The sequence below is a fragment of the Heptranchias perlo genome, chromosome 25 (genome assembly GCF_035084215.1).
Source record: "Heptranchias perlo isolate sHepPer1 chromosome 25, sHepPer1.hap1, whole genome shotgun sequence".
Lineage (NCBI taxonomy): Eukaryota > Metazoa > Chordata > Chondrichthyes > Hexanchiformes > Hexanchidae > Heptranchias > Heptranchias perlo.
The window spans coordinates 4,059,994-4,086,022 of NC_090349.1; the positions used below are offsets into that span (position 1 = coordinate 4,059,994).

A 26,029-nucleotide genomic window follows, 5' to 3' on the forward strand; every position below is an offset into this window, starting at 1 on the left:
TGACACTGATCGGGACTGACACTGACTGGGAAAAAGACTGACTGGGACTGACACTGACCGGGAGTGACACTGGCCGGAATTAACACTGGCCGGAATTGACACTGACCGGGGCTGACATTGATCCGGACTGACACTGGCCGGGAGTGACACTGACCGGGAGTAACAATCATTGGGAGTGACCGTGACCGGGACTAAACCTGACCATGAATGACACTGACCGGCACTGACATTGACCGGGAATGACACTGACCATGAATGATACTGACGGGGACTGACACTGACCGTGAGTGAAACTGATTGGGACTGACACTGACCATGATTAACACCCACCCGGAGTGACGCTGACCATTACTGACATTGACCCGGACTGACACTGACCGGGACTGACCCTGACCGGGAGTAACAATCATTGGAAGTGACCGTGACCGGGACTAAACCTGACCATGAATGACACTGACCGGAACTGAAATTGACCAGGAGTGACACTGACCATGAATGACACTGACCGGAACTGACACTGACCATGAATGTCACTGATTGGAAGTGACACTGACCGGGAGTGACACTGAGCATGATTAATACTGACTGGGACTGACACTGACCAGGACTGACACTATCCAGAAGTGGCTCTGACTGGGAGTGACACTGACAGGGCCTGACACTGACCAGGAGTGACATTGACCAGGACTGACATTGACCATGAATGTTACTGACTGCGAATGACACTGACTGTAAGTGACACCGACTGGGACTGACACTGTCCGGGAGTGACACTGACCAGGACGGAAACTGATCGGGCGTGACACTGACCAGGAGTAACAGTGACTGGGATGGTTGCTGACCGGTACTGATAGTACCAGCAGTTACACTGACCAGGAGAGACACTGACCGAGACTGATCCTGACCGGAAGTGACAATGACGAGGAATGACACTGACCGGGAGTCACAGTGACCGGGAGTGACACTGACCAGCAGCGACACTGACCAGGAGTGACTCTGACCAGGACTGGACCGGGAGTGATGCTGACCATGACTGACAATGACCGGGAGTGACACCGACTGGGACTGACACTGACCGTGAGTAACACTGACTGGGTGTGACACTGACCGGGAGTGACACTGACGGGACTAACCCTGACCGGGAGTGACACTGACCGGGGGTGACACTGACTGGGACTGACACTGACCGTGAGTGACACTGACCAGGAGTGACAGTGACTGTGACTGACACTGACCGGGAGTGACAATGACACTGACGAATGATACTGACCGGGACTGACACTGACCTGAAGTGACAATGACCGGTACCGACACTGACTGGGACTGATACTGACCTGAAGTGACAATGACCGGTACTGATTCTGACCAGGAGTGACACTGACTGGAATGACACTGACCAGGACTGAAACTGAACGGGAGTGACACTGACCGGGACTAATACTGACTGGGACCGTCAATGACGAGGAATGACACTGACTGGGAGTAACATGACTGGGACTGGCGCTGACTGGGAGTGACGTTGACTGGGACTGACAATGACCCGGACTGACACTGACCATGAGTGAAACTGACTGGAAACGACACTGACCAGGAGTGACACTGACCAGTACTGGTCCTGACCGGGACTGACACTGACCAGCAGTGATGCTGACCAGGACTGACACTGATTCAGTGTGACACTGACTGGGACTGACACTGACCGGGACCAACACAGACCGGGACTGACACAGATCTGGAGTGACCCTGACCGGGACTGACACAGATCAAGAGTGACACTGACTGCGAATGAAACTGATTGGGAGTGACACTGACCAGGCGTGACATTGGCCGGGAGTGACACTGTCTGGGAGTGACACTGACCGGGATGGACACTGACCAGGAGGAACGGTGACTGGGACAGTTCCTGACCGGTACTGATAGTACCAGCAGTTACACTGAACAGGAGAGACACTGACCGGGACTGATCCAGACCGGAAGTGACAATGACGAGGAATGACCCTGACTGGGAGTCACAGTGACCAGGAGTGACACTGACCAGCAGCAACACTGACCAGGAGTGACACTGAATGGGACTAGCCCTGACCGGGACTGAAACTGACCGGGAGTGACACTGACCGGAATGACACGGTCCGAGAATGATACTGACCAGGAGTGACACTGAATGGGACTGGCCCTGACTGGGACTGAAATTGACCCGGAGTGACACTGACCGAGACTGACACTGATCGGGAGTGACACTGACCAGGAGTGACACTGACTGGGAGTGACACTGATGGGGTATGACTTTGATCAGGAGTGATACTGACCAGGAGTAACAGAGACTGGGTCTGTTGCTGACTGGGAGTGACACTGACCGGGAATAACAGTGACCGAGGGTGAAACTGACCGAGACTGACACTGACCAGGAGTGACACTAAGCGGGAGTGACATTGACCAGGAGTAACATTGACAGGGACAGTTGCTGACACTGACCGGAACTGACACTGACTGAGATTGATACTGACCAGAAGTGACCCTGACCGGGACTGGACCTGACAGGGACTGACACTGATTCGGTGTGACACTGACTGGGACTGACACTGACCGGGAGTGATGCTGACCATGACTGACAATGACCGGGAGTGACACTGACTGGGACTAACCTTGACTGGGAGTGACACTGACCGGGAGTGACACTGACCAGGACTAACCCTGACCGGGAGTGACACTGACCAGGAGTGACACTGACTGGGACTAATCCTGGCCAGGAGTGACACTGACTGGGAGTGACACTGACCAGGGCTAACCCTGACCAGGAATGACACTGACAGGGACTAACCCTGACTGGGAGTGACACTGACTGGGACTAACCCTAGCAGGGAGTGACACTGACCAGGAGTGACACTGACTGGGACTAACCCTGGCCGGGAGTGACAGTGACCGGAAGTGACACTGACTGGGACTAACCCTGACTAGGAGTGACACTGACCGGGAGTGGCACTGACCAGGACTAACCCTGACCGGGAGTGACATGACAGGGAGTGATACTGACCGGGACCTACCCTGAATGGGAGTGACACTGACTGGGACTAATGTGGCCGGGAGTGACACTGACCGGGAGTGACACTGACCAGGACTAACCCTGACCAGGAGTGACATGACAGTGAGTGACACTGATCGGGGCTAACTCTGACCAGGAGTGACACTGACTGGGACTAACCCTGGCCGGGAGAAACACTGACCGGGAGTGACACTGACCAGGACTAACCCTGGCCGGGAGTGACACTGACCGGGAGTGACACTGACCCGGATTGACACTGACTGGGAGTGATGCTCTAATTCTCTCTCTTGCAGCTTGGCCATTCTGAAATATCTGGCACGTAAATACCAGACCCCAGACCATTGGTACCCAGCTGACCTCCAGAAACGGGCTCGTGTGGACGAATACCTGGCCTGGCAACACATGACCATCAGGTATCAGGGAACAAGGATTTTCATGTTCAAGGTAAAGTCGTCAATTCTCCTGCAAGATTTCTGGGAAAGTACCAATTCAATCCTCATGCACAGAGAAAGTCGGCCTGATTCAATTATTCCCTGTGATCTCTCTCCTCCATTATTCTTTCTGTAATCACTCTCTCTCCTCCATTATTCTCCCTGTTATCACTCTCTCTCCTCCATTATTCCCAGCAATCACTCCCTATCCTCCATTATTCTCTGTAATCACTCTCTCTCCTGCATTATTCCCTGTAATTACTCTCTCTCCTCCATTATTCCCTGTAATCACTCCCTCTCCTCCATTATTCTCTCTGTAATCACTCTCTCTCCTCCATTATTCCCAGCAATCACTCCCTATCCTCCATTATTGCCTGTAATCACTCTCTCTCCTCCATTATTCCTGTAATCACTCTCTCTCCTCCACTATTCTCTCTGTAATCACTCTCTCACCTCCATTATTCCCTTTAATTGCTCACTCCTCCATTATTCTCTGTAATCACACTCTCTCCTCCATTATTCTCTCTGTAATCACTCTCTCTCCTCCATTATTCCCTGTAATCACTCTCTCTCCTCACATTATTCCCTTGGTAATCACTCTCTCTCCTCACATTATTCTCTCTGTAATCACTCTCTCTCCTCCATTATTCCCAGCAATCACTCCCTCTCCTCCATTATTCCCTGTAATCACTCTCTCTCCTCCATTATTCCCTGTAATCACTCTCTCTCTCCTCACATTATTCTCTTGGTAATCACTCTCTCTCTCCTCACATTATTCTCTCTGTAATCACTCTCTCTCCTCCATTATTCCCTGTAATCACTCTTTCTCCTCCATTATTCCCTGTAATCACTTCCTCTCGCCTCACATTATTCTCTCGGTAATCACTCTCACTCCTCCATTATTCTCTGTAATCACTCTCTCTCCTTCATTATTCTCTCTGTAATCACTCTCTCTCCTCCATTATTCTGGGTAATCACTCCCTATCCTCCATTATTCCCTGTAATGACTCTCTCTTCTCCATTATTCCCTGTAATCACTCTCTCTCCTCCATTAGTCCCTGTAATCACTCTCTCTCCTCCATTATTCTCTCTGTAATCACTCTCTCTCCTCCATTATTCCCTGTAATCACTCTCTCTCCTCCATTATTCCGGGTAATCACTCCCTATCCTCCATTATTCCCTGTAATGACTCTCTCTTCTCCATTATTCCCTGTAATCACTCTCTCTCCTCCATTATTCCCTGTAATTACTCTCTCTCCTCCATTATTCTCTCTGTAATCACTCTCTCTCGTCTATTATTCTCTCTGTAATCACCCTCTCTCCTCCATTATTCTCTCTGTAATCACTCTCTCTCCTCCATTATTCCCTGTAATCACTCTCTCCTCCATTATTCCCTGTAATTACTCTCTCTCGTCTATTATTCTCTCTGTAATCACTCTCTCTCCTCCATTATTCCCTGTAATCACTCTCTCTCCTCTGTTATTCCCTGTAATCACTCTCTCCTCCATTATTCAATGTAATCACTCTCCTCCATTGTTCTCTCTGTATCACTCTCTCTCCTCCATTATTCCCTGTAATCACTCTCTCCTCCATTATTCCCCGTAATCACACTCTCTCCTCCATTATTCAATGTAATCACTCTCTCTCCTCCATTATTCCCTGTAATCACTCTCTCTCCTCCATTATTCCCTGTAATCACTCTCTCTCCTCCATTATTCAATGTAATCACTCTCTCCTCCATTATTCCCTGTAATCACTCTCTCTCCTCCATTATTCAATGTAATCACTCTCTCCTCCATTATTCCCTGTAATCACTCTCTCTCCTCCATTATTCAATGTAATCACTCTCTCTCCTCCATTATTCCCTGTAATCACTCTCTCTGTCCTCCATTATTCTCTCTGTACTCACTCCCTGGCCACACTGAATTGAGCCAAACTTTGTGGAAACAGGACTTTGCTTCCCTTCATTTTCAAATGTCCTGCCCTCCTGGGAGCCACAGTGACTGGTGTGATTTGCTGATTTAAGTATGAGCTCAAAGTTCCGTACCCGTGTGGGCTGAGGCCTGACTGCTTCTGGTTGCCATTTAATAATCAAATAATGGAATTTTCCTGACAAACAAGACCTTTATTTATGGCCATCTCTCAAGCAAGGCCAGGGGACTTATACATATAAAGAGCCAACAGTGTACAGGAGCTTGTGATCATTATTTTGCTCGGCAAGTACTGACTAAAATTGTTTTGTTCAATGTTACGCATTCAAATACATAGAAATGCATAGAAGTTACGACACGGAAACAGCCCAATTCTCCCAACCAATCTGTGTCGTCCAAAACTCTGCTGCCCGTTTCCTAACTCGCACCAAGTCCCGTTCACCCATCACCCCTGTGCTCGCTGACCTACATTGGCTCCCAGTCCCCCAGCATCTCAAATTAAAATTCTCATCCTCATGCTCAAATCCCTTCATGGCCTCGAACCTCCCTATCTCTGTAACCTCCTCCAGCCCTACAACCCACTGTAATCTTTTTTAAAAATTTTTTTTATTCGTTCACGGGATGTGGGCGTCGCTGGCGAGGCCGGCATTTATTGCCCATCCCTAATTGCCCTTGAGAAGGTGGTGGTGAGCCGCCTTCTTGAACCGCTGCAGTCCGTGTGGTGAAGGTTCTCCCACAGTGCTGTTAGGAAGGGAGTTCCAGGATTTTGACCCAGCGACAATGAAGGAGCGGCGATATATTTCCAAGTCGGGATGGTGTGTGACTTGGAGGGGAACGTGCAGGTGGTGTTGTTCCCATGTACCTGCTGCTCTTGTCCTTCTAGGTGGTAGAGGTCGCGGGTTTGGGAGGTGCTGTCGAAGAAGCCTTGGCGAGTTGCTGCAGTGCATTCTGTAGATGGTACACACTGCAGCCACAGTGCGCCGATGGTGAAGGGAGTGAATGTTTAGGGTGGTGGATGGGGTGCCAATCAAGCGGGCTGCTTTATCTTGGATGGTGTCGAGCTTCTTGAGTGTTGTTGGAGCTGCACTCATCCAGGCAAGTGGAGAGTATTCCATCACACTCCTGACTTGTGCCTTGCAGATGGTGGAAAGGCTTTGGGGAGTCAGGAGGTGAGTCACTCGCCGCAGAATACCCAGCCTCTGACCTGCTCTCGTAGCCACAGTATTTATATGGCTGGTCCAGTTAAGTTTCTGGTCAATGGTGACCCCCAGGATGCTGATGGTGGGGGATTCGGCGATGGTAATGCCGTTGAATGTCAAGGGGAGGTGGTTAGACTCTCTCTTGTTGGAGATGGTCATTGCCTGGCACTTGTCTGGCGCGAATGTTACTTGTCACTTATGAGCCCAAGCCTGGATGTTGTCCAGGTCTTGCTGCATGCGGGCTCGGACTGCTTCATTATTTGAGGGGTTGCGAATGGAACTGAACACTGTGCAGTCATCAGCGAACATCCCCATTTCTGACCTTATGATGGAGGGAAGGTCATTGATGAAGCAGCTGAAGATGGTTGGGCCTAGGACACTGCCCTGAGGAACTCCTGCAGCAATGTCCTGGGGCTGAGATGATTGGCCTCCAACAACCACTACCATCTTCCTTTGTGCTAGCTATGACTCCAGCCCCTGATTCCCATTGACTTCAATTTTACTAGGGCTCCTTGGTGCCACACTCGGTCAAATGCTGCCTTGATGTCAAGGGCAGTCACTCTCACCTCACTTCTGGAATTCAGCTCTTTTGTCCATGTTTGGACCAGGGCTGTAATGAGGTCTGGAGCCGAGTGGTCCTGGCGGAACCCAAACTGAGCATCGATGAGCAGATTATTGGTGAGTAAGTGCCGCTTGATAGCACTGTCGACGACACCTTCCATCACTTTGCTGATGATTGAGAGTAGACTGATGGGGCGGTAATTGGCCGGATTGGATTTGTCCTGCTTTTTGTGGACAGGACATACCTGGGCAATTTTCCACATTGTTGGGTAGATGCCAGTGTTGTAGCTGTACTGGAACAGCTTGGCTAGAGGCGCAGCTAGTTCTGGAGCACAAGACTTCAGCACTACAGCTGGGATGTTGTCGGGGCCCATAGCCTTTGCTGTATCCAGTGCACTCAGCCGTTTCTTGATATCACGTGGAGTGAATCGAATTGGCCGAAGACTGGCTTCCGTGATGGTGGGGATATCGGGAGGAGGCCGAGATGGATCATCCACTCCGCACTTCTGGCTGAAGATGGTTGCAAATGCTTCAGCCTTGTCTTTTGCACTCACATGCTGGACTCCGCCATCATTGAGGATGGGGATGAATCACTCTCTCTCCTCCATTATTCTCTCTGTAATGACTCTCTCTCCTCCATTATTCCCAGTAATCACTCTCTCTCCTTCATTATTCTCTCTGTAATGACTCTCTCTCCTCCATTATTCCCTGTAATCACTCTCTCTCCTTCATTATTCCCTGTAATCACTCTCTCCTCCATTATTCTCTGTAATCACTCTCTCTCCTTCATTATTCTCTCTGTACTCACTCTCTCTCCTCCATTATTCCCGGTAATCACTCCCTATCCTCTAACTTCCTCCAATTCTTGCCTCTTGCGCATCCCCAATTTCCTTCGCTCCACCATTGGCGGCCGTGCCTTCAGCTGCCTCGGCGCTTAGCTCTGGAATTCCCTCCCTAAAGCTCTCCTCCTTTGAAACACTCCCTAAAACTTATCTCTTTGACGAAGATTTTGGTCACCTGTCCTAATATCTCCTTAAGTGGCTCAGTGTCAATTTTTGCCTGATAACGCTCCTGTGAAGCACCTTGGGATGTTTTATTATATTAAAGGCACTATATAAATGCGGGTTGTTGTGTCAGTATTTACCCTCCATGTGAGCAAATACCTCTAATCACATCTGCTCTCACTGTTCCCATATCCCTTCAACAACTCTATCTTCATCCACCTATCCAATCTAATCTTCAATGGTGACAGTTTCTGCCTTAACCTCTAACCCTGGAAGTGAATTCCGCAGCCTCACAACTCTCTGTGTAAAGAAGTTTCCCCTGCCCTCTGTTCTAAATCTCTTACACTTAATCTTGTATCTAGGGCCCCTCGTTCTAGACCCCTCAACTACTGGAAAGAGTCTGCAACCTTTGACACAGTTGACCACACCATCCTCCTCCAATGCCTCTCCTCCGGTGTCCCGTTGAATGGGACTGCCCTCACTTGGTTCCACTCTTACCTGTCCAATCGTAGCCAGAGCATCTCTAGCAATGACTTCTCTTCCCATCCTTGCACTGTTATCTCTGGAATCCCACAAAGATCTATCTCGGCCCCCCTTCTTCCTCATGATGCTGCCCCTCGACGACATCATCCGAAGACATGCAGTCAGTTTGCACATGTACGTTGACGACACCCAGCTCTACCTCATCACCATCCCCCTCGACCTCTCCACTGCCTCTGTGTTGTCAGGCTGCTTGTCCAATATCCAGCCCTAGATGGGCTACAATTTCCTCCAATTAGACATTGGGAAGACTGAAGCCATCACCTTCAGGCCCCACCGCAAACTCCATTCCCTCGCCACCGATTTCATCCCCCTCCCCAGTAACTATCTCAGGATGAACCAGAATGTTTGCAACCTCGGCATCCTACTTGACCCTGAGCTGAGCTTCCAACCCCAAATCCACTCCATCACAAAGACTGCCTACATTCACTTCTGTAATATCGCCCGCCTCCACCCCTACATCAGCTCATCTGCTGCTGAAACCTTCATCCATGTCTTTGTTACCGCTAGACTCAATTTCCATTCTGAAGTGAGCCACCCCATCGGTCAATGCATGAAAAATGTAACTTTGCTGACCTAACAGGCTGTGGACATGGCTAAGTGGGCAACCGTTGGTGAGGTCAACCCCAAGTGGGGCAAAGAACATGTTTGAGAGCAAGATAGTTATTTTCTCAATTTCCTGAGTTGTGTTCCCAGGGATTGAGGCTTCACACTGGGAGCCAGCATTTGGAAAATTGGCCCCTAAGTTTCTTGCTGTGTCTTACTGCTTCTGTGTAATCATCTTACTTATAAATAAATCCATTACTTTTAGCCTATGTCCATGGGCCTGATGGTTTGGTATTTACTACCTTCAGAGAATATTACAAAAAAAGGGGGTAATTGTGATTCTGGATGTGCTATCTCAGACATGGCACGCATAGGAGGTTCATAGGAGGTTCAGTTTGCTTTGGAAAACTGTGAATGTTGAATAAAAGTATTGGGAGAAAGTTTGAACTGTTTGATGCAGTTAGTAGGGGGGGGAATTCATTTGTGGGGGGGGAGATTCATTGGAAGGAGGGGAGATTCATTGGAGGGGGGGAGATTCATTGGAGGGGGGGAGATTCATTGGAGGGGGGGGGAGATTCATTAGAGGGGGGGAGATTCATTGGAAGGAAGGGAGATTCATTAGAGGGGGGGAGAGATTCATTAGAGGGGGGGGAGATTCATTAGAGGGGGGGGAGATTCATTAGAGGGGGGGGAGATTCATTAGAGGGGGGGGAGATTCATTGGAAGGAAGGGAGATTCATTAGAGGGGGGGAGAGATTCATTAGAGGGGGGGGAGATTCATTAGAGGGGGGGAGAGATTCATTAGAGGGGGGGGAGATTCATTAGAGGGGGGGGAGATTCATTGGAGGGGGGGAGATTCATTGGAAGGAGGGGAGATTCATTGGAGGGGGGGAGATTCATTGGAGGGGGGGGGAGATTCATTGGAGGGGGGGGGAGATTCATTGGAGGGGGGGGGAGATTCATTAGAGGGGGGGAGATTCATTGGAGGGGGGGGGAGATTCATTAGAGGGGGGGAGATTCATTGGAAGGAGGGGAGATTCATTGGAGGGGGGGGAGATTCATTGGAGGGGGGGGGAGATTCATTGGAGGGGGGGGGAGATTCATTGGAGGGGGGGAGATTCATTGGAAGGAGGGGAGATTCATTGGAGGGGGGGGAGATTCATTGGAGGGGGGGGGAGATTCATTGGAGGGGGGGAGATTCATTGGAAGGAGGGGAGATTCATTGGAGGGGGGGGAGATTCATTGGAGGGGGGGGGAGATTCATTGGAGGGGGGGGGAGATTCATTGGAGGGGGGGAGATTCATTGGAGGGGGGGGGAGATTCATTGGAGGGGGGGAGATTCATTGGAGGGGGGGAGATTCATTGGAAGGAAGGGAGATTCATTAGAGGGGGGGAGATTCATTAGAGGGGGGGAGATTCATTAGAGGGGGGGAGATTCATTGGACCTCACAGATACAGAGAGTAAGAGGGGTTATTTATTGGGCTTTGAAGGGATAGAGAGTGGGAGGGGACACTTACTGGACATCTGGGACACAGAGAGTGGCGATAGAGTGGGAGGGGACACTTACTGGACATCTGGGACACAGAGAGTGGCGATAGAGTGGGAGGGGATGTTTGCTGGGTGTGAGGAGACCACAGCCAGTGGGAGAGGAGGAGCAGGTCGGAGAGAGTAACACTCACACAGGTGAGAACAGAGGCACGTGTTCAGCAGTTAATCTCTAAAGGTTTGTGACTGAGTTCAGCCTTCAGTTGTTGTACGGTTGCTCAGGGCTGTGTGTTACCTCCTGTGATTGCACCTTGGGCTGCTGACCTCTCTGCATGTGTTTGCCCCTAGAGCCTGTTACCAGCTTTAACTGGGCAGCCAATATCCAAGGACAGAGTGGACGAGGCCCAGGAGGATATGCAGTCAGTGGTCCAGAGCTTCGAAAATAAGTTCCTTCAGGACGGACGGTACATCGTGGGAGAGCAGGTCTCCCTGGCAGACCTGGTTGCACTCGTTGAACTGATGCAGGTGAGAGAAGTGGAACCAGGTCTGTGACATTTCCAGCCAATAGCGCGCTGTCGCTGTCCCACAGAGACCAATCAGGCCTGATGGATCCAGACATTTTTCAGAAATTGGATTAAACGTTTTTCCCTCAAATTGTTCGCCTCCTCTCCATTGGCTTGGGCAGCCCTCCAGTACATTGTTCAAGTGACCCACACGTGAGGCCATTCAGTGAGTGTCCGCAGGCTATTTGACTATAACAGCCATCACAGTGGACACTGCCTTCTCCACACCTCACATCCACTCTTCCCAGCCCGGGGGGTTGGATATTGATCTGAAGTCGGCCCCCTGACGGATCTTATTCTCCCCTTCCCCACCCAGGGGTGCTAAGGGCAGTTACTTTTCAGACTCACCCGATCTACTCTCTGAGTCCTAGACATACACTGATGCCTCTCACTCCCACATTCACTCTCTCTCATTTCTCACTCCCAGTCTCACTCTCTCTCATTTCTCACTCCCAGTCTCACTCCCTCTCATTTCTCACTCCCAGACTCACTGTTTCATTTCTCAGCCCCATACTCACTCTCTCATTTCTTAGCCCTACATTCACTCTCTCTCATTTCTCAGTCCCACATTCACTCTCTCTCATTTCTCACTCCCAGTCTCACTCTCTCTCATTTCTCACTCCCAGACTCACTCTCTCTCATTTCTCAGTCCCAGTCTCACTCTCTCTCATTTCTCACTCCCAGACTCATTCTCTCATTTCTCAGCCCCAGATTCACTATCTGCTTTCTCAGTTCCATTCTCACTCTCTCCTTTATCAGCCCTGCTCTCACTGTATCTCTCAGTCCCCTTCTCACTCTCTCTCATCTCTCAGCCCAGTCTCACTCTCTCTCATTTCTCAATCCCATACTCACTCTCATTTCTGTCCCAGACTCACTCTCTCTCAGTACCAGATGCACTCCCAGTTCTCAGTCTCACACTCACTCTCTCTCAGTTCTCAGTCTCACATTCACTCTCATTTCAGTCTCACTCTCTTAGTCCCAGTTGCACTCTCTCATTTCTCACTCCCAGACTCACTCTCTCTCATTTCTCACTCCCAGACTCACTCTCTCTCATTTCTCACTCCCAGACTCACTCTCTCTCATTTTTCAGTCCCAGACTCACTCTCTCTCATTTTTCAGTCCCAGACTCACTCTCTCTCATTTCTCACTCCCAGACTCAATGTTTCATTTCTCAGCCCCATACTCACTCTCTCATTTCTTAGCCCTACACTCTCTCTCTCTCATTTCTTAGCCCTACACTCACTCTCTCTCATTTCTCAGTCCCACATTCACTCTCTCTCATTTCTCAGCCCCACACTCACTCTCTCTCATTTCTCACTCCCACACTCACTGGGCATGATTTTAGCATGGAGGCGGGAACTCAGTGAGTGGGTAAATAATCATGTGTGAAACCCGGAGGTAATTTGAGTGAGTCGGATTGTCCGATCGCCACTCAATTGAAGGCAATTAATTTTACTCTGTGTTTCGTGTCTCCAAGCCACTCAGCGGGCACACTGCGCACTGCGCATCACCCAGTTTAAAGTCTACTATTTAAAGGGCCAATGCAAAAATGGATTTTGAAGGAGAAAGGAGGAAAAACAGACATGGAAGGACACAGAGGAAAGTCAGCACCCAGGTTCACAGACACCTCCCTTGAGATACAGCTGGCTGCTGTGAGAAGCAGGAGGGAGGTGTGATTCCCGGGTGATAGGAGGAAGAAACCTGATTCTGCCACCAAGAAGGCGCAGCTGGAGGTGGCAGGAGGGGTGAGCAGCAGGAGCACAGTGCCCCAGTCTTGACTGCAGTGCAGGAAGCGCTTTAATGACCTAACCAGGTCAGGAAAAGTGAGTACATTTGATGTTTCACCCACGTCCTGTGATGTGCAACACCCCCTCTCACTCTGTGTTGGCACGTCTACTCCATCACATCATTCCTCGCACAGAGTTAAATTTCACCATCAGCCATCCTTCACTTTCTATGCACTTCTTCACCCCCCGCATTGATGCACCCATCACTGACACTCACCCCAATCCTGATGCAATGTGATGCATCTGTCTGATAGTCACCCTCTGATGAATCCGTTTCATAGTCGGCCTCACCCAAAGCAATGCATTCATCGGGTGAATACATCACCATCAGCCAGGTCTGTTCTCCCCTTGTAGGAGATGAGACCGCAAAACGCAAGGGAGAGGATGAGAACTGGAGGTGGATCACCACAGACAGCGGAGCTCACAGATGCAGAGGAGGAGGCCGTGGAAATAAGTGGGACAGTTGGATTCCTAACCATCGGAGATGGAGAGACTGGGAACCCGCAGATGGCTGGTGACAGAATTTTAACATCTTTTACACACAGGATGAATTGATTTTATCAATGAGTGACCTGTGACAGGCCTCAGTATGGTCACGGGAAAGATTGTCACTTTTCCGATGAATAATTAATATCGCTTTCTGTTGTCTTCCAGGGTCTTCACGAGTTCAAGAAGAATTAGGCGAGGTGGAAGACACTGACTCCTCAGAGGACCTCATTCTTTGAGGGTGCACCGTCACAGGACGTACACCAGCACCAGCACAGATCCTGGCACTTCGGTGGGTCCTCTTACACAGATAGTTGAGTTTTCACCTGGTGAGTCACAACTCACAAGTGAGCACGAGCAGATACTGGTGGCAGGGGCAGCTGTGGCGAGTCCAGGTCGGAGGGTGTACATATCTCCAAGCTCTGCTCAGCTGGAAACAGAAGCTGAACCCCGGGGGCCGTTGTTGAGAACGAGAATGATTGAGGTACAGCTGCAACTTTCGAGGTACTGGAAAATGTGCTACGCACCCTCTCCACAGTAACAGAGAGGATGGAGGAGTCCAACTCCATCGCTAGAGGATTGTTGTCCCGGCTAATTGTGAGAAAGTCTGCCAGGGAGAGAGTTGGCCGCCTCTGTGGAGATTCAAGCACAGCTCGCAAATGAGTCTATACAAGCCATGACCACGGCCATGCAGACTTTGGATGCCAACATGTCTGCCCCCGTAAACAGGATGACAGATACCTGATCTGTGGCCTTACAAGGCAGCACATCTCTTCACCAACAGCTGTCCAGCAGGATGGTAGGAGTGATGTTGCGCTGGCCTGGGAGAGGGATGATGGTGATAGGGGACATAGAAGTGCGAACTCCACTAAAAGCGTTCCCACCTCTCACCCGTTGCCTCCCCCCTCACCCCCAACATGCTGCCTCCTCTCCTGATGGCCCAGTCTGCCCCTGCATTGGTACAGGTGGAACAGTCATTGGTGGGGCCCTCACAAGCTCCAAAACCCAGTGCATCTCAGCAGTCAGGGCAGGGATCTGAGCAGCCTGCCTCTTCCTCGGTTGAAGCCACAGGGGATGCACCATGTAGAAGCAGTGTTCAGTTCCATTCACAACCCCTCAGATAATGAAGCAGTCCGTGCCCGCATGCAGCAAGACCTGGACAACATCCAGGCTCGGGCTGATAAGTGGCAAGTAACATTTGCGCTAGACAACTGCCAGGCAATGACCATCTCCAACAAGAGAGAGTCTAAACACCTCCCCTTGACGTTCAACGCCATTACCATCGCCAAATCCCCCACCATCAACTTCCTGGGGGTCATCATTGACCAGAAACTTAACTGGACCAGCCACATAAATACTGTGGCTACAAAAGCAGGCCAGAGGCTGGGTATTCTGCGGCGAGTGACTCACCTCCTGACTCCACAAAGCCTTTCCACCATCTACAAGGCACAAGTCAGGAGTGTGATGGAATACTCTCCACTTGCCTGGATGAGTGCAGCTCCAACAACACTCAAGAAGCTCGACACCATCCAGGACAAAGCAGCCCTCTTGATTGGCACCCCATCCACCACCCTAAACATTCACTCCCTTCAACACCAGCGCACTGTGGCTGCAGTGTGTACCATCCACAGGATGCACTGCAGCAACTCGCCAAGGCTTCTTCGACAGCACCTCCCAAGCCCGCGACCTCTACCATCTAGAAGGACAAGGGCAGCAGATACATGGGAACAACACCACCTGCACGTTCCCCTCCAAGTCACACACCATCCCGACTTGGAAATATATCGCCATTCCTTCATCGTGGCTGGGTCAAAATCCTGGAACTCCCTTCCTAACAGCACTGTGGGAGAACCTTCACCACACGGACTGCAGCGGTTCAAGAAGGCGGCTCACCACCCCCTTCTCAAGGGCAATTAGGGATGGGCAATAAATGCCGGCCTCACCAGCGACGCCCACATCCCATGAACGAATAAAAAAAAGCATCAGATTAAGCAATTGTAGCTCACTAAGGATTTGCACATGGTGTTTGACGAAATGTCATGTTGTTCATTTATATATTTTATTGTATTAGCACATTAAATTTATTCAGAGAGTCTAGGAAGCTCAGCCTCTGCCTGTCGACCCTCTTACATGGGGTAGTGCCTCCTGTGACCTCAGCCCCTCCGTTGGTCTCCCCTCTGCTGTTCTCCTGGTCCTTGTTGAACACCTCTGTCTTGTGCACCTCCTGATCCCAGAACTGCACCCTGTGCCTGCTGTGGATGTGCCTCCTCCTCAGATGTACTGTGGAATACACCCATTGCACCCCCCCATCCTGATCTGATCAGTTTGAGGGGCTCCAAAATGTTGGTAAATTTGTCTGAACACAAGAATTCTCTGTTTCAACAAAGAAATCTCAGTCTAAACACCGAGAACTCCCAGCCAAACGTTTGCCTGAGAGAACTGAGTGTCCAGCTGCGATACCTCTCCTTTTATTGGGATGTGTCAATCACAGGTTTAAAGGGCCAAATAAGCTTCGGCTGCAACTCGCCTCTGTTTCAATGGTGTGTTTCAGAAGCCACGGGAAACCCGTGTAGGAGAAGTTAAATACATTTCTGTTGAAGAATCCACAAAAAATTAAGTAGCTCAACTGTTTAAATTATCTACATTGCCTCTTTAACAAGCCGGCCGCCGGCATTAAGTAGGGATGGGACCTCCGGGTTTCTGTTGTGTGCGCAGATCCTAACACACCTGGGTTAAACCCGGAAATGGGAGTATTGGTGCCGGGATGCGGTCCCACTAAAGAAATCAGTGATTTTTACTACCCACCCGCCCCCAGCCCACCTGTTCTTGGGGGTTAAAATTACCCCCACTCTCTCTCATTTCTCAGTCTGACTCACTCTTCTCATTTCTCAGTCTGACTCACTCTCTCTCATTTCTCAGTCCCAATCTCACTCTCTCTAATTTCTCAGTCCCAGACTCACTCTCTCTCATTTCTCAGTCTGACTCACTGTCTCTCATTTCTCAGTCCCAGTCTCACTCTCTCTCATTTCTCAGTCCCAGTCTCACTCTCTCTAATTTCTCAGTCCCAGACTCACTCTCTCTCATTTCTCAGTCCCAGACTCACTCTCTCTCATTTCTCAGTCCCAGACTCACTCTCTCCATTCTCAGTCCCAGACTCACTCTCTCCATTCTCAGTCCCAGACTCACTCTCTCTCATTTCTCAGTCCCAGACTCACTCTCTCCATTCTCAGTCCCAGACTCACTCTCTCCATTCTCAGTCCCAGACTCACTCTCTCTCCAATCTCAGTCCCAGACTCACTCTCTCTCCATTCTCAGTCCCAGACTCACTCTCTCTCCAATCTCAGTCCCAGACTCACTCTCTCTCCATTCTCAGTCCCAGACTCACTCTCTCTCCAATCTCAGTCAGGGCATTCTAGAGGGGGAGGGTGAACAGCCAGTAGTTGTGGTCCATATCGGTACCAATGATATAGGTTAAAAAAAAGGGATGAGATCCTGCAAGGTGAATTTAAGGAGTTAGGAGATATATTAAAAAGCAGGACCTCAAAGGTAGTGATCTCAGGATTACTACCAGTGCCATGTGCTAGTGAGTATAGGAACAGGAGAATAGACCAGATGAATGCGTGGCTGCAGGGATGGTGTAGGATGGAGGGGTTTAGATTCCTGGGACATTGGGACCGTTTCTGGGGAAGGTGGGACCTGTACAAGCGGGACGGGTTACACCCGAGCAGGACCGGGACTGATGTTCTTGCGGGGGTGTTTGCTAGTGCTGTTGGGGAAGGTTTAAACTAGAATGGCAGGGGGATGGGAACCTGAGCAGGGAGACAGAGGAGGGGGAAACAAGGATAGAAACAAAAGACAGAAAGGGAAGAAGCAATAGTGGATGGCAGAGAAAACAAGGGCGAAAAACAAATAGGGCCATAGTGCAAAATAAAACTAAGATGACTAGCAATCTTAAAAAGACAAGTCTAAAGGCATTGTGTCTTAATGCGCGGAGCATTCACAATAAGCTAGATGAATTAACAGCGCAGATAGATATTAATGGTTATGATATAGTTGCGATTACGGAGACATGGCTGCAGGGTGACCAAGGATGGGAACTGAACATCCAGGGGTATTCAATATTTAGGAAGGACAGGCAAAAAGGGAAAGGAGGTGGGGTAGTGTTGTTAGTAAAGGAGGAAATCAATGCAATAGTGAGGAAGGATATTGGCTCGGAAAATCACAATGTGGAATCTGTATGGGTGGAGCTAAGAAACACCAAGGGACAGAAAACGTTGGTGGGGGTTGTCTATAGGCCCCCAAATAGTAGGGGAGGGCATTAAACAGGAAATTAGAGACGTATGCAAGAAGGGTACAACTATAATCATGGGTGACTTTAATCTACATATAGATTGGTCAAACCAAATTAGCAATAATACTGTGGGGGAGGAATTCCTGGAGTGTGCACGTGATGGATTTCTAGACCAATACATTGAGGAACCAACTAGAGAACAGGCGATCCTAGACTGGGTATTGTGCAATGAGAAAGGATTAATTAACAATCTTGTTGTGAGGAGTCCCTTAGGGAAGAGCGACCATAACATGATAGAATTCCTCATTAAGATGGAGAGTGAAGTAGTTGAATCCGAAACTAGGGTCCTGAATCTAAATAAAGGAAATTACGTAAGTATGAGGTGCGAATTGGCTATGATAGATTGGGGAACTTTACTAAAAGGGATGACGGTGGATAGGCAATGGCTAATATTTAAAGAACGTGTGCAGGAATTACAACAATTATTCATTCCTGTCTGGCGCAAAAATGAAACAGGAAAGGTGGCTCAACCGTGGCTTACAAAAGAAATTAGGGATAGTATTAGATCCAAAGAGGAGACATATAAAATTGGCAGAAAAAGCGGCAAGCCTGAGGATTGGGAGCAGTTCAGAATTCAGCAAAGGACAAAGAGAATTATTAAGAGGGGAAAAATGCAGTATGAGAGTAAACTAGCAGGAAACATAAAAACTGACTGTAAAAGCTTCTACAAGTATATAAAAAGGAAGAGGGTAGCTAAAGTAAACATTGGTCCCTTAGAGGATGAGACTGGGGAAATAATAATGGAAAACAAGGAAATGGCAGAGGAATTGAACAGATATTTTGTATCTGTCTTCACAGTAGATGACACTAATAATATACCAATAATAGTAGATAATCAAGGGGCAAAGGGGAGGGAGGAACTAAAAATAATCACTATCACTAGAGAAAAAATACTCGGTAAACTAATGGGTCTAAAGGCTGACAAGTCCACTGGACCTGATGACTTGCATCCGAGGGTCTTAAAGGAAGTGGCTACAGAGATAGTGGATGCATTGGTTGTAATCTTCCAGAATTCACTGGATTCTGGAAAGGTCCCAGCGGATTGGAAAGCCGCAAACGTAACACCCCTATTCAAGAAGGGAGTGAGACAGAAAGCAGGTAACTATAGACCAGTTAGCCTAACATCTGTCATTGGGAAAATGCTAGAATCCATTATTAAGGAAGTAGTAGCAGGACATTTGGAGACTCATAATACAATCCAGGAGGGTCAACATGGTTTTATGAAAGGGAAATCATGTCTGACAAATTTATTAGAGTTCTTTTGAGGAAGTGGATAAAGGGGAACCATTGGATGCAGTATATTTGGATTTCCAAAAGGCATTCGATAAGGTGCCACATAAAGGATTACTGCACAAGATAAGAGCTCATGGTGTTGGGGGTAATATACTGGCATGGATAGAGGATTGGATAACTAACAGAAAACAAAGAGTCGGGATAAAAGGGTCATTTTCAAAACGGCAATCTGTAACTAGTGGGGTGCCGCAGGGCTCAGTGCTGGGGCCTCAACTATTTACAATATATATCAATGACTTGGATGAAGGAACAGAGTGTCTTGTGGCCAAATTTGCTGCTGATACAAAGATAGGTGGAAAAGCAAGTTGCGATGAGGACACAAAGTGTCTGCAAAGGGATATTGACAGGTTAAGTGAATGTATTCCATCTGCCAAATTATTGCCCAATGTGGGAAATGTGAAGTCATCCACTTTGGGAGGAAAAATAAAAAAGCAAAATATTATTTGAATGGAGAAATACTACAAAATGCTGCGGTACAGAGGGATCTGGGTGTCCTCGTACATGAAACACAAAAAGTCAACATACAGGTGCAGCAGGTAATCTGGAAGGCAAACGGAATATTGGCCTTTATTTCTAGGGGAATGGAGTATAAAAGCAGGGAAGTCATGCTACAACTGTACAGGGTGCTGGTGAGACCACACCTGGAGTACTGCGTACAGTTCTGGTGCCCTTATTTAAGGAAGGACATACTTGCATTGGAGGCAGTTCAGAGAAGGTTCACTAGGTTGATTCCGGGTATGGAAGGGTTGTCTTATGAGGAAAGATTGAACAGGTTGGGTCTATACTCGTTGGAGTTTAGAAGAATGAGAGGAGACCTTATTGAAACATACAGGATTCTGAGGGGTCTCGATATGGTAGATGCTGAGAGGATGTTACCCCTCATGGGGAATCTAAAACTAGGGGGCATAGCCTTAGAATAAGGGGTTGCCTGTTTAAGACGGAAATGAGGAGGAATTTCTTCTCTCAGAGGGTTGTAATCTTTGGAATTCTTTACCCCAAAAAGCTGTGGAGGCTGAGTCATTGAATACATTCAAGGCTGAGTTAGACAAATTTTTGATCAGCAAGAGAGTCAAAGGATATGGGGAAAGGGCGGGAAAGTGGAGTGGAGGTAAAAAATCAGATCAGCCATGATCTCATTAAATGGCAGAGCAGGCTCGAGGGGCCGAATGGCCTACTCCTGCTCCTATCGCTTATGATCTTATGGAATGGCAGAGCAGGGCCGAATGGCCTACTCTTGCTCCTATTTTCTTTCAGTCCCAGACTCTCTCTCATTTGTCAGGCCCCGCCGCGCGCTCTCTCTCTCTCTCTCTCTCTCTGGCCCGGTCTCACTCTTTCCTTCACTTGTTTTCTTTCCCGCTGCAGCCTGTCGGTGCTGGACTCGATCCGTTGGAAGGTCGACCCAAACTCATCGAATGGCGCGAGCGAGTAAAGAGCGCCATTGGCAAGGAATTATTTGATGAGGCCCATGAGAAGATGATGAAGAATGTGGAATTGTTGAGTGCTTTAGACTGCAACTCTCCTGCAATGCAGCAACTTGCAAAAAAACTGCAGAGAACATACAAGTAAAGGGATGAGTCAGCAAGTCCAAGCTCCCGTGGTACATGCTCTCTGCAGTTTGTCCTCAAATATCTCCTGCAATTAAATAAACTGCTAGAAACAAAGCAAACTTCAGCTCATGTGTTTTGTTGATTTGTTTTCCCTTCATATTTTTGTCCTCATTATTTGTCCCTTCTCTGAAGGTGCCAACTCTTGGGGTAATGTACCCGAGCACCTTTAACACCTCGCCCACAGGCCTATCGTTTATATATGGGCCAGACTATACAAAGTCAATCTATGGAACAGACCCCCTAGGGAGGCGGTGAGAGCAGATAGTATCGATTCATTCAAATGTAAGTTAGATAGATTTCTTTCAGTAAATAATATTCTGGGATACAGTATGAGAAATTTGAGACATGGTATGTGAGAGGACCAGGTGACTTTGTACCTATGGTTCCCAAAGCTCCACCACTGGGAGTTTTTCTCACCTCATGTCCAGGTCTGTAGACTAATTGATAGAGATTGGTTGCTGTGATCAGTCAAGAGGTTTGATGGTCCCCTGCAGGTGCTGCTCTATAGCCGCTCCCACTCCCTGTCGTGTAGGGTCGAGTGGTGAAGTGGGTTGATATGCTAGGGAGTCTGGCAGATGCAGCCTGTGAGGAAATTCAAATACATAGATGTAAAATGCTGCAATTCTCCCAGTGCATTTCCCTATTCTATTTATTGATTTTGATCTTCTGGGTCACTTCTCAACTCCATTGAGACAAGGCTCACTTACCCCTCATAGACTTGTTAATATCTGGAGCAGATATTAACTCAGTCTTGAGTTTTGAGGTTAATGGAAGTACATCTCTGTGTCACTCACTGTCTACAGCTCTGTTACTATTCTGTTTCTTTGTTATTCCCCCTCTTTATCTCTGTATTTCTCTGTATTACCCTTTACAAACTCAGAGTTCAATCAGGACCAAGGAGTGAATAAGAAAAATCATCACAAGTAGGACTGAACTGTCTGGGTTTCACCAGCCAGATTACCAGGGACCACATCTGGCCAAAGGCTGCACCTGGATACCCCCAGACTTAATGGAGCTGAGCTGTTTTTTCTCCTGGTATTACCATCTTGGTAGCATTCCTGCCTCTGAGTCAGAAGGTGAAGGGTTCAAGCCCCACTCCAGTGTATTACCTCACACTTCTCCACATTAAATTGTACCTGCCACCTATCTGCCCATTCCTCTCACCTGTCTTCCTGATAGTTATCCTCACTGCCAAAAAAAAACCTCTACTTTTGTGTCAATCCCCGTACTTTCCCTTTGAAGCAAATGTTGACATCATCTTTAAATACTGAGAAAAACACTAGACCCTGCACTGATCCCTGGGGTCACTTACAATTGTTCTCCAATCAGAGCAACGTCCATTTACCCTAACTCTTTGTCTCCTGTTCATCAATCAAACTACTTTAAAAGCTTTACTCGGGTAAAGTTTACTGAGTGTTTTTTTTTAAATGGAAAGGATGTGAAAGTGTGTGCTTGTGAAAGAGAGTAAAAGACATCGTACTGCTTACACACCTGTTGTAGACTTTCTTTTGAGTTCGATAAGCTTTAGAAAGTTCATTAAGCTGAGAGACTGAAGGGTTTATAAGATATTAAGGGGAATGGATAGGGTGGATGGAGAGAAACTATTTCCGCTGGTTGGGGATTTTAGGAGTAGGGGGCACAGTCTAAAAATTAGAGCCAGACCTTTCAGGAGTGAGATTAGAAAACATTTCTACACGCAAAGGGTTGTAGAAGTTTGGAACTCTCTTCCGCAAACGGCAATTGATACTAGCTCAATTGCTAAATTTAAATCTGAGATAGATAGCTTTTTGGCAACCAAAGGTATTAAGGGATATGGGCCAAAGGCAGGTATATGGAGTTAGATCACAGATCAGCCATGATCTTAGCAAATGGCGGAGCAGGCACGAGGGGCTGAATGGCCTACTCCTGTTCCTATGTTCCTATGGGAGAGAGAGGCTGGGGATTTCAGATTCTGCTCTATCAGCCTATGATTTTCTACCCATTCTCTTTAATGAGCAGAAAATTGTGTGCTGGTAGGTGCAGAAGCAGAAAACCCTGGCCACAGTATCTTTCCTCATGCTAATGTGAGTTCAATTTTCAAAAAACAAGTTGAATGTTGACGTCAACTACTTAGCTCACACCCATTTTGATGGCAGTTAGTCCCTCTTCCCCTTCTTTTCCTTTTTAAATGCAACCCATCTGCAATATCCTCTAATTCTGAAGAAGGTTTAGGAAGGTGTGCACAGCCTCCATATTCACCAGAGAAATAAAGTTGTAGCGAGGCAGAGAAATTGCTGAATCAAAATACAGCTGCTTACTCCAACGATCTTTAAGGAGTACCCAACATTGCTGACCAGAGCCTAACATGTGTAAGTATAGGTGTACCAGGTATAATAATAGTAAGCTTTTCTTAATATAAAATATATACACATTCATATTAAAGACTAATTCTGCAGTCACCACAAAAAGTATATGGTCAGGTCTGGAGTATAGCAGATATTACCTCACTAACAGTTTGTGGGAAGGGATAATGAATGTAACAGATGTAGATCCAGATAGTCAGGAGATCAAAGGTGAGTCAGTGCTATGAATAGAGCTAAGTTATGGATGTAGTGGGAGGAGATAGGCAGGGAAGGCCAGAACTGATACCCACGGTTTCTCAGATAGAGACAACAATGAACAAGAATCAGGTGGCATTGCACAGACATATTGAAAGAGATTACCTAATGAGCATCACTTTACAGGGTGACATTATAGACTAGTGTACTCACGTGTTTAATCAGATGTAGATAGGTTGTGGTGATGTAATAGCATCACATTAGGTGACGTAATTAACCCCTCGCAGAGCTCCTTAAGGACTTCGACCTAGTCTGAGGCCAGCGTGATGACATGCTTTCGACTTTCTGATGAGTCCTCTGCGTGTGAGTTACTATCGGTACCAGTCTCATGGGTACTGCATGTGAGGGGGGGTGTTACATCATTGATTTGATAAAGACTATTAACCAAATGTCTTGATATTTCTTCATCCTTGAATTTGTATTAGGGGCATAGGATAAATGACAATATCTTATAATACCTCCACATAAGGGCACAGGGTATATGACAATAGAATAGTTATGGAAAAGGACAAGGAACAATCAAATGTAAAAATACTTAACTGGAGGAGGCTAATTCCAGTGAGTTAAAAAAGAGATCTTGCCCTGGTGGATTGGAATCAAAAATTGGTGGCAAAACAGTAATTGAACAATGGGAGGCCTTCGGGGAGGAGATGGTTCGGGTACAGAGCAGACACAGTCCCACGAGGGGGAAAGGAAGGGCATCCATATCTAGAGCTCCCTGGATGACTAAAGATATAGAGATTAAAATGAAATAGAAAAAGGAGGCTTATGATAAATTTAAAGTTCATAATACAGTGGAGATCCAAGCTGAATACAGGAAGTACAGAGGAGATCTAAAAAAGGAAATAAGAGGGGCAAAGAGAGAGTATAAGAATAGATTAGCGGCTAACATAAAAGGGAACCCAAAAGTCTTTAATAAACATATAAATAGTAAATTATTAGTCGAAGGAAGAGTGGGGCCGATTAAGGACAAAAAAGGAGATCTTCTTGTGGAGGCAGAGGGCGTGGCTGAGGTACTAAATGAATACTTCACATCGGTCTTCACTAGAGAAGAGGATGCTGCCAATGTAGCAGTAAAGGAGGAGGTAGTACCGATATTGGATAGGATAAAAATAGATAAAGAGGCAGTACTTAAAAGATTGGCAGTACTCAAAGTAGAAGAGTCACCTGGTCCAGATGGGATGCATCCTAGGTTACTGAGGGAAGTAAGGGTGTAAATTGCAGAGGCTCTGGCCACAATCTTCTAATCCTCCTTAAATATGGGGACTAGGGGACTAGAGGATTGCAAATGTTAAACCCATGTTCAAAAAAGGGGAAAGGGATAAACTCAGGCCAGTCAGCCTAACGTCCTGGTGGAGAAATAATCCGGGTCAAAATTAATTGGCACTTGGAAAAGTCTGGGCTAATAAATGAAAGTCAGCAGGGATTTGTTAAAGGAAAATCGTGTTTGACTAACTTGATTGAGTTCTTTGATGAAGTAACGGAGAGGGGTGATGAGGGTAGTGTGGCTGATGTTATGTGTATAGACTATCAAAAGACATTTGAAAAAGTACCACATAATAGACTTACATAGGATTACATAGAATGTGCAGCACAGAAACAGGCCATTCGGCCCAACTGGTCTATGCAGAGTTAATGCTCCACGCAAGCCACCTTTATTTTTATTCATTCATTGGATGTGGGTGTCGCTGGCGAGGCTGGCATTTATTGCCCATCCCTAATTGCCCTTGAGAAGGTGGTGGTGAGCCGCCTTCTTGAACCGCTGCAGTCCGTGTGGTGACGGTTCTCCCACAGTGCTGTTAGGAAGGGAGTTCCAGGATTTTGACCCAGCGACGATGAAGGAACGGCGATATATTTCCAAGTCGGGATGGTGTGTGACTTGGAGGGGAACGTGCAGCTGGTGTTGATCCCATGCGCCTGCTGCCCTTGTCCTTCTAGGTGGTAGAGGTCGCGGGTTTGGGAGGTGCTGTCGAAGAAGCCTTGGCGAGTTGCTGCAGTGCATCCTGTGGATGGTACACACTGCAGCCACAGTGCGCCGGTGGTGAAGGGAGTGAATGTTTAGGGTGCCAATCAAGCGGGCTGCTTTATCTTGGATGGTGTCGAGCTTCTTGAGTGTTGTTGGAGCTGCACTCATCCAGGCAAGTGGAGAGTATTCCATCACACTCCTGACTTGTGCCTTGTAGATGGTGGAAAGGCTTTGGGGAGTCAGGAGGTGAGTCACTCGCCGCAGAATACCCAGCCTCTGACCTGCTCTCGTAGCCACAGTATTTATGTGGCTGGTCCAGTTAAGTTTCTGGTCAATGGTGACCCCCAGGATGTTGATGGTGGGGGATTCGGTGATGGTAATGCCGTTGAATGTCAAGGGGAGGTGGTTAGGCTCTCTCTTGTTGGAGATGGTCATTGCCTGGCACTTGTCTGGCGCGAATGTTACTTGCCACTTATGAGCCCAAGCCTGGATGTTGTCCAGGTCTTGCTACATGCGGGCTCGGACTGCTTCATTATCTGAGGGGTTGCGAATGGAACTGAACACTGTGCAATCATCAGCGAACATCCCCATTTCTGACCTTATGATGGAGGGAAGGTCATTGATGAAGCAGCTGAAGATGG

General features: G+C 47.9%; 1 protein-coding gene across 1 annotated transcript in view; it reads left to right on the top strand.

The window, feature by feature from the left end:
• The window catches only part of LOC137341943 (glutathione S-transferase theta-1-like), a 40,124-nt gene extending 19,235 nt beyond the window's left edge, over positions 1-20,889 (top strand). Inside the window, exons 3-5 of the mRNA XM_068005464.1 lie at positions 3,334-3,484; positions 11,087-11,263; positions 20,581-20,889. Of these exons, the coding sequence (XP_067861565.1) occupies positions 3,334-3,484; positions 11,087-11,263; positions 20,581-20,784 (532 nt within the window). The 3' untranslated portion in view covers positions 20,785-20,889. The remainder of the gene's footprint in view (positions 1-3,333; positions 3,485-11,086; positions 11,264-20,580) is intronic.
• Positions 20,890-26,029: the final 5,140 nt, after the last annotated feature.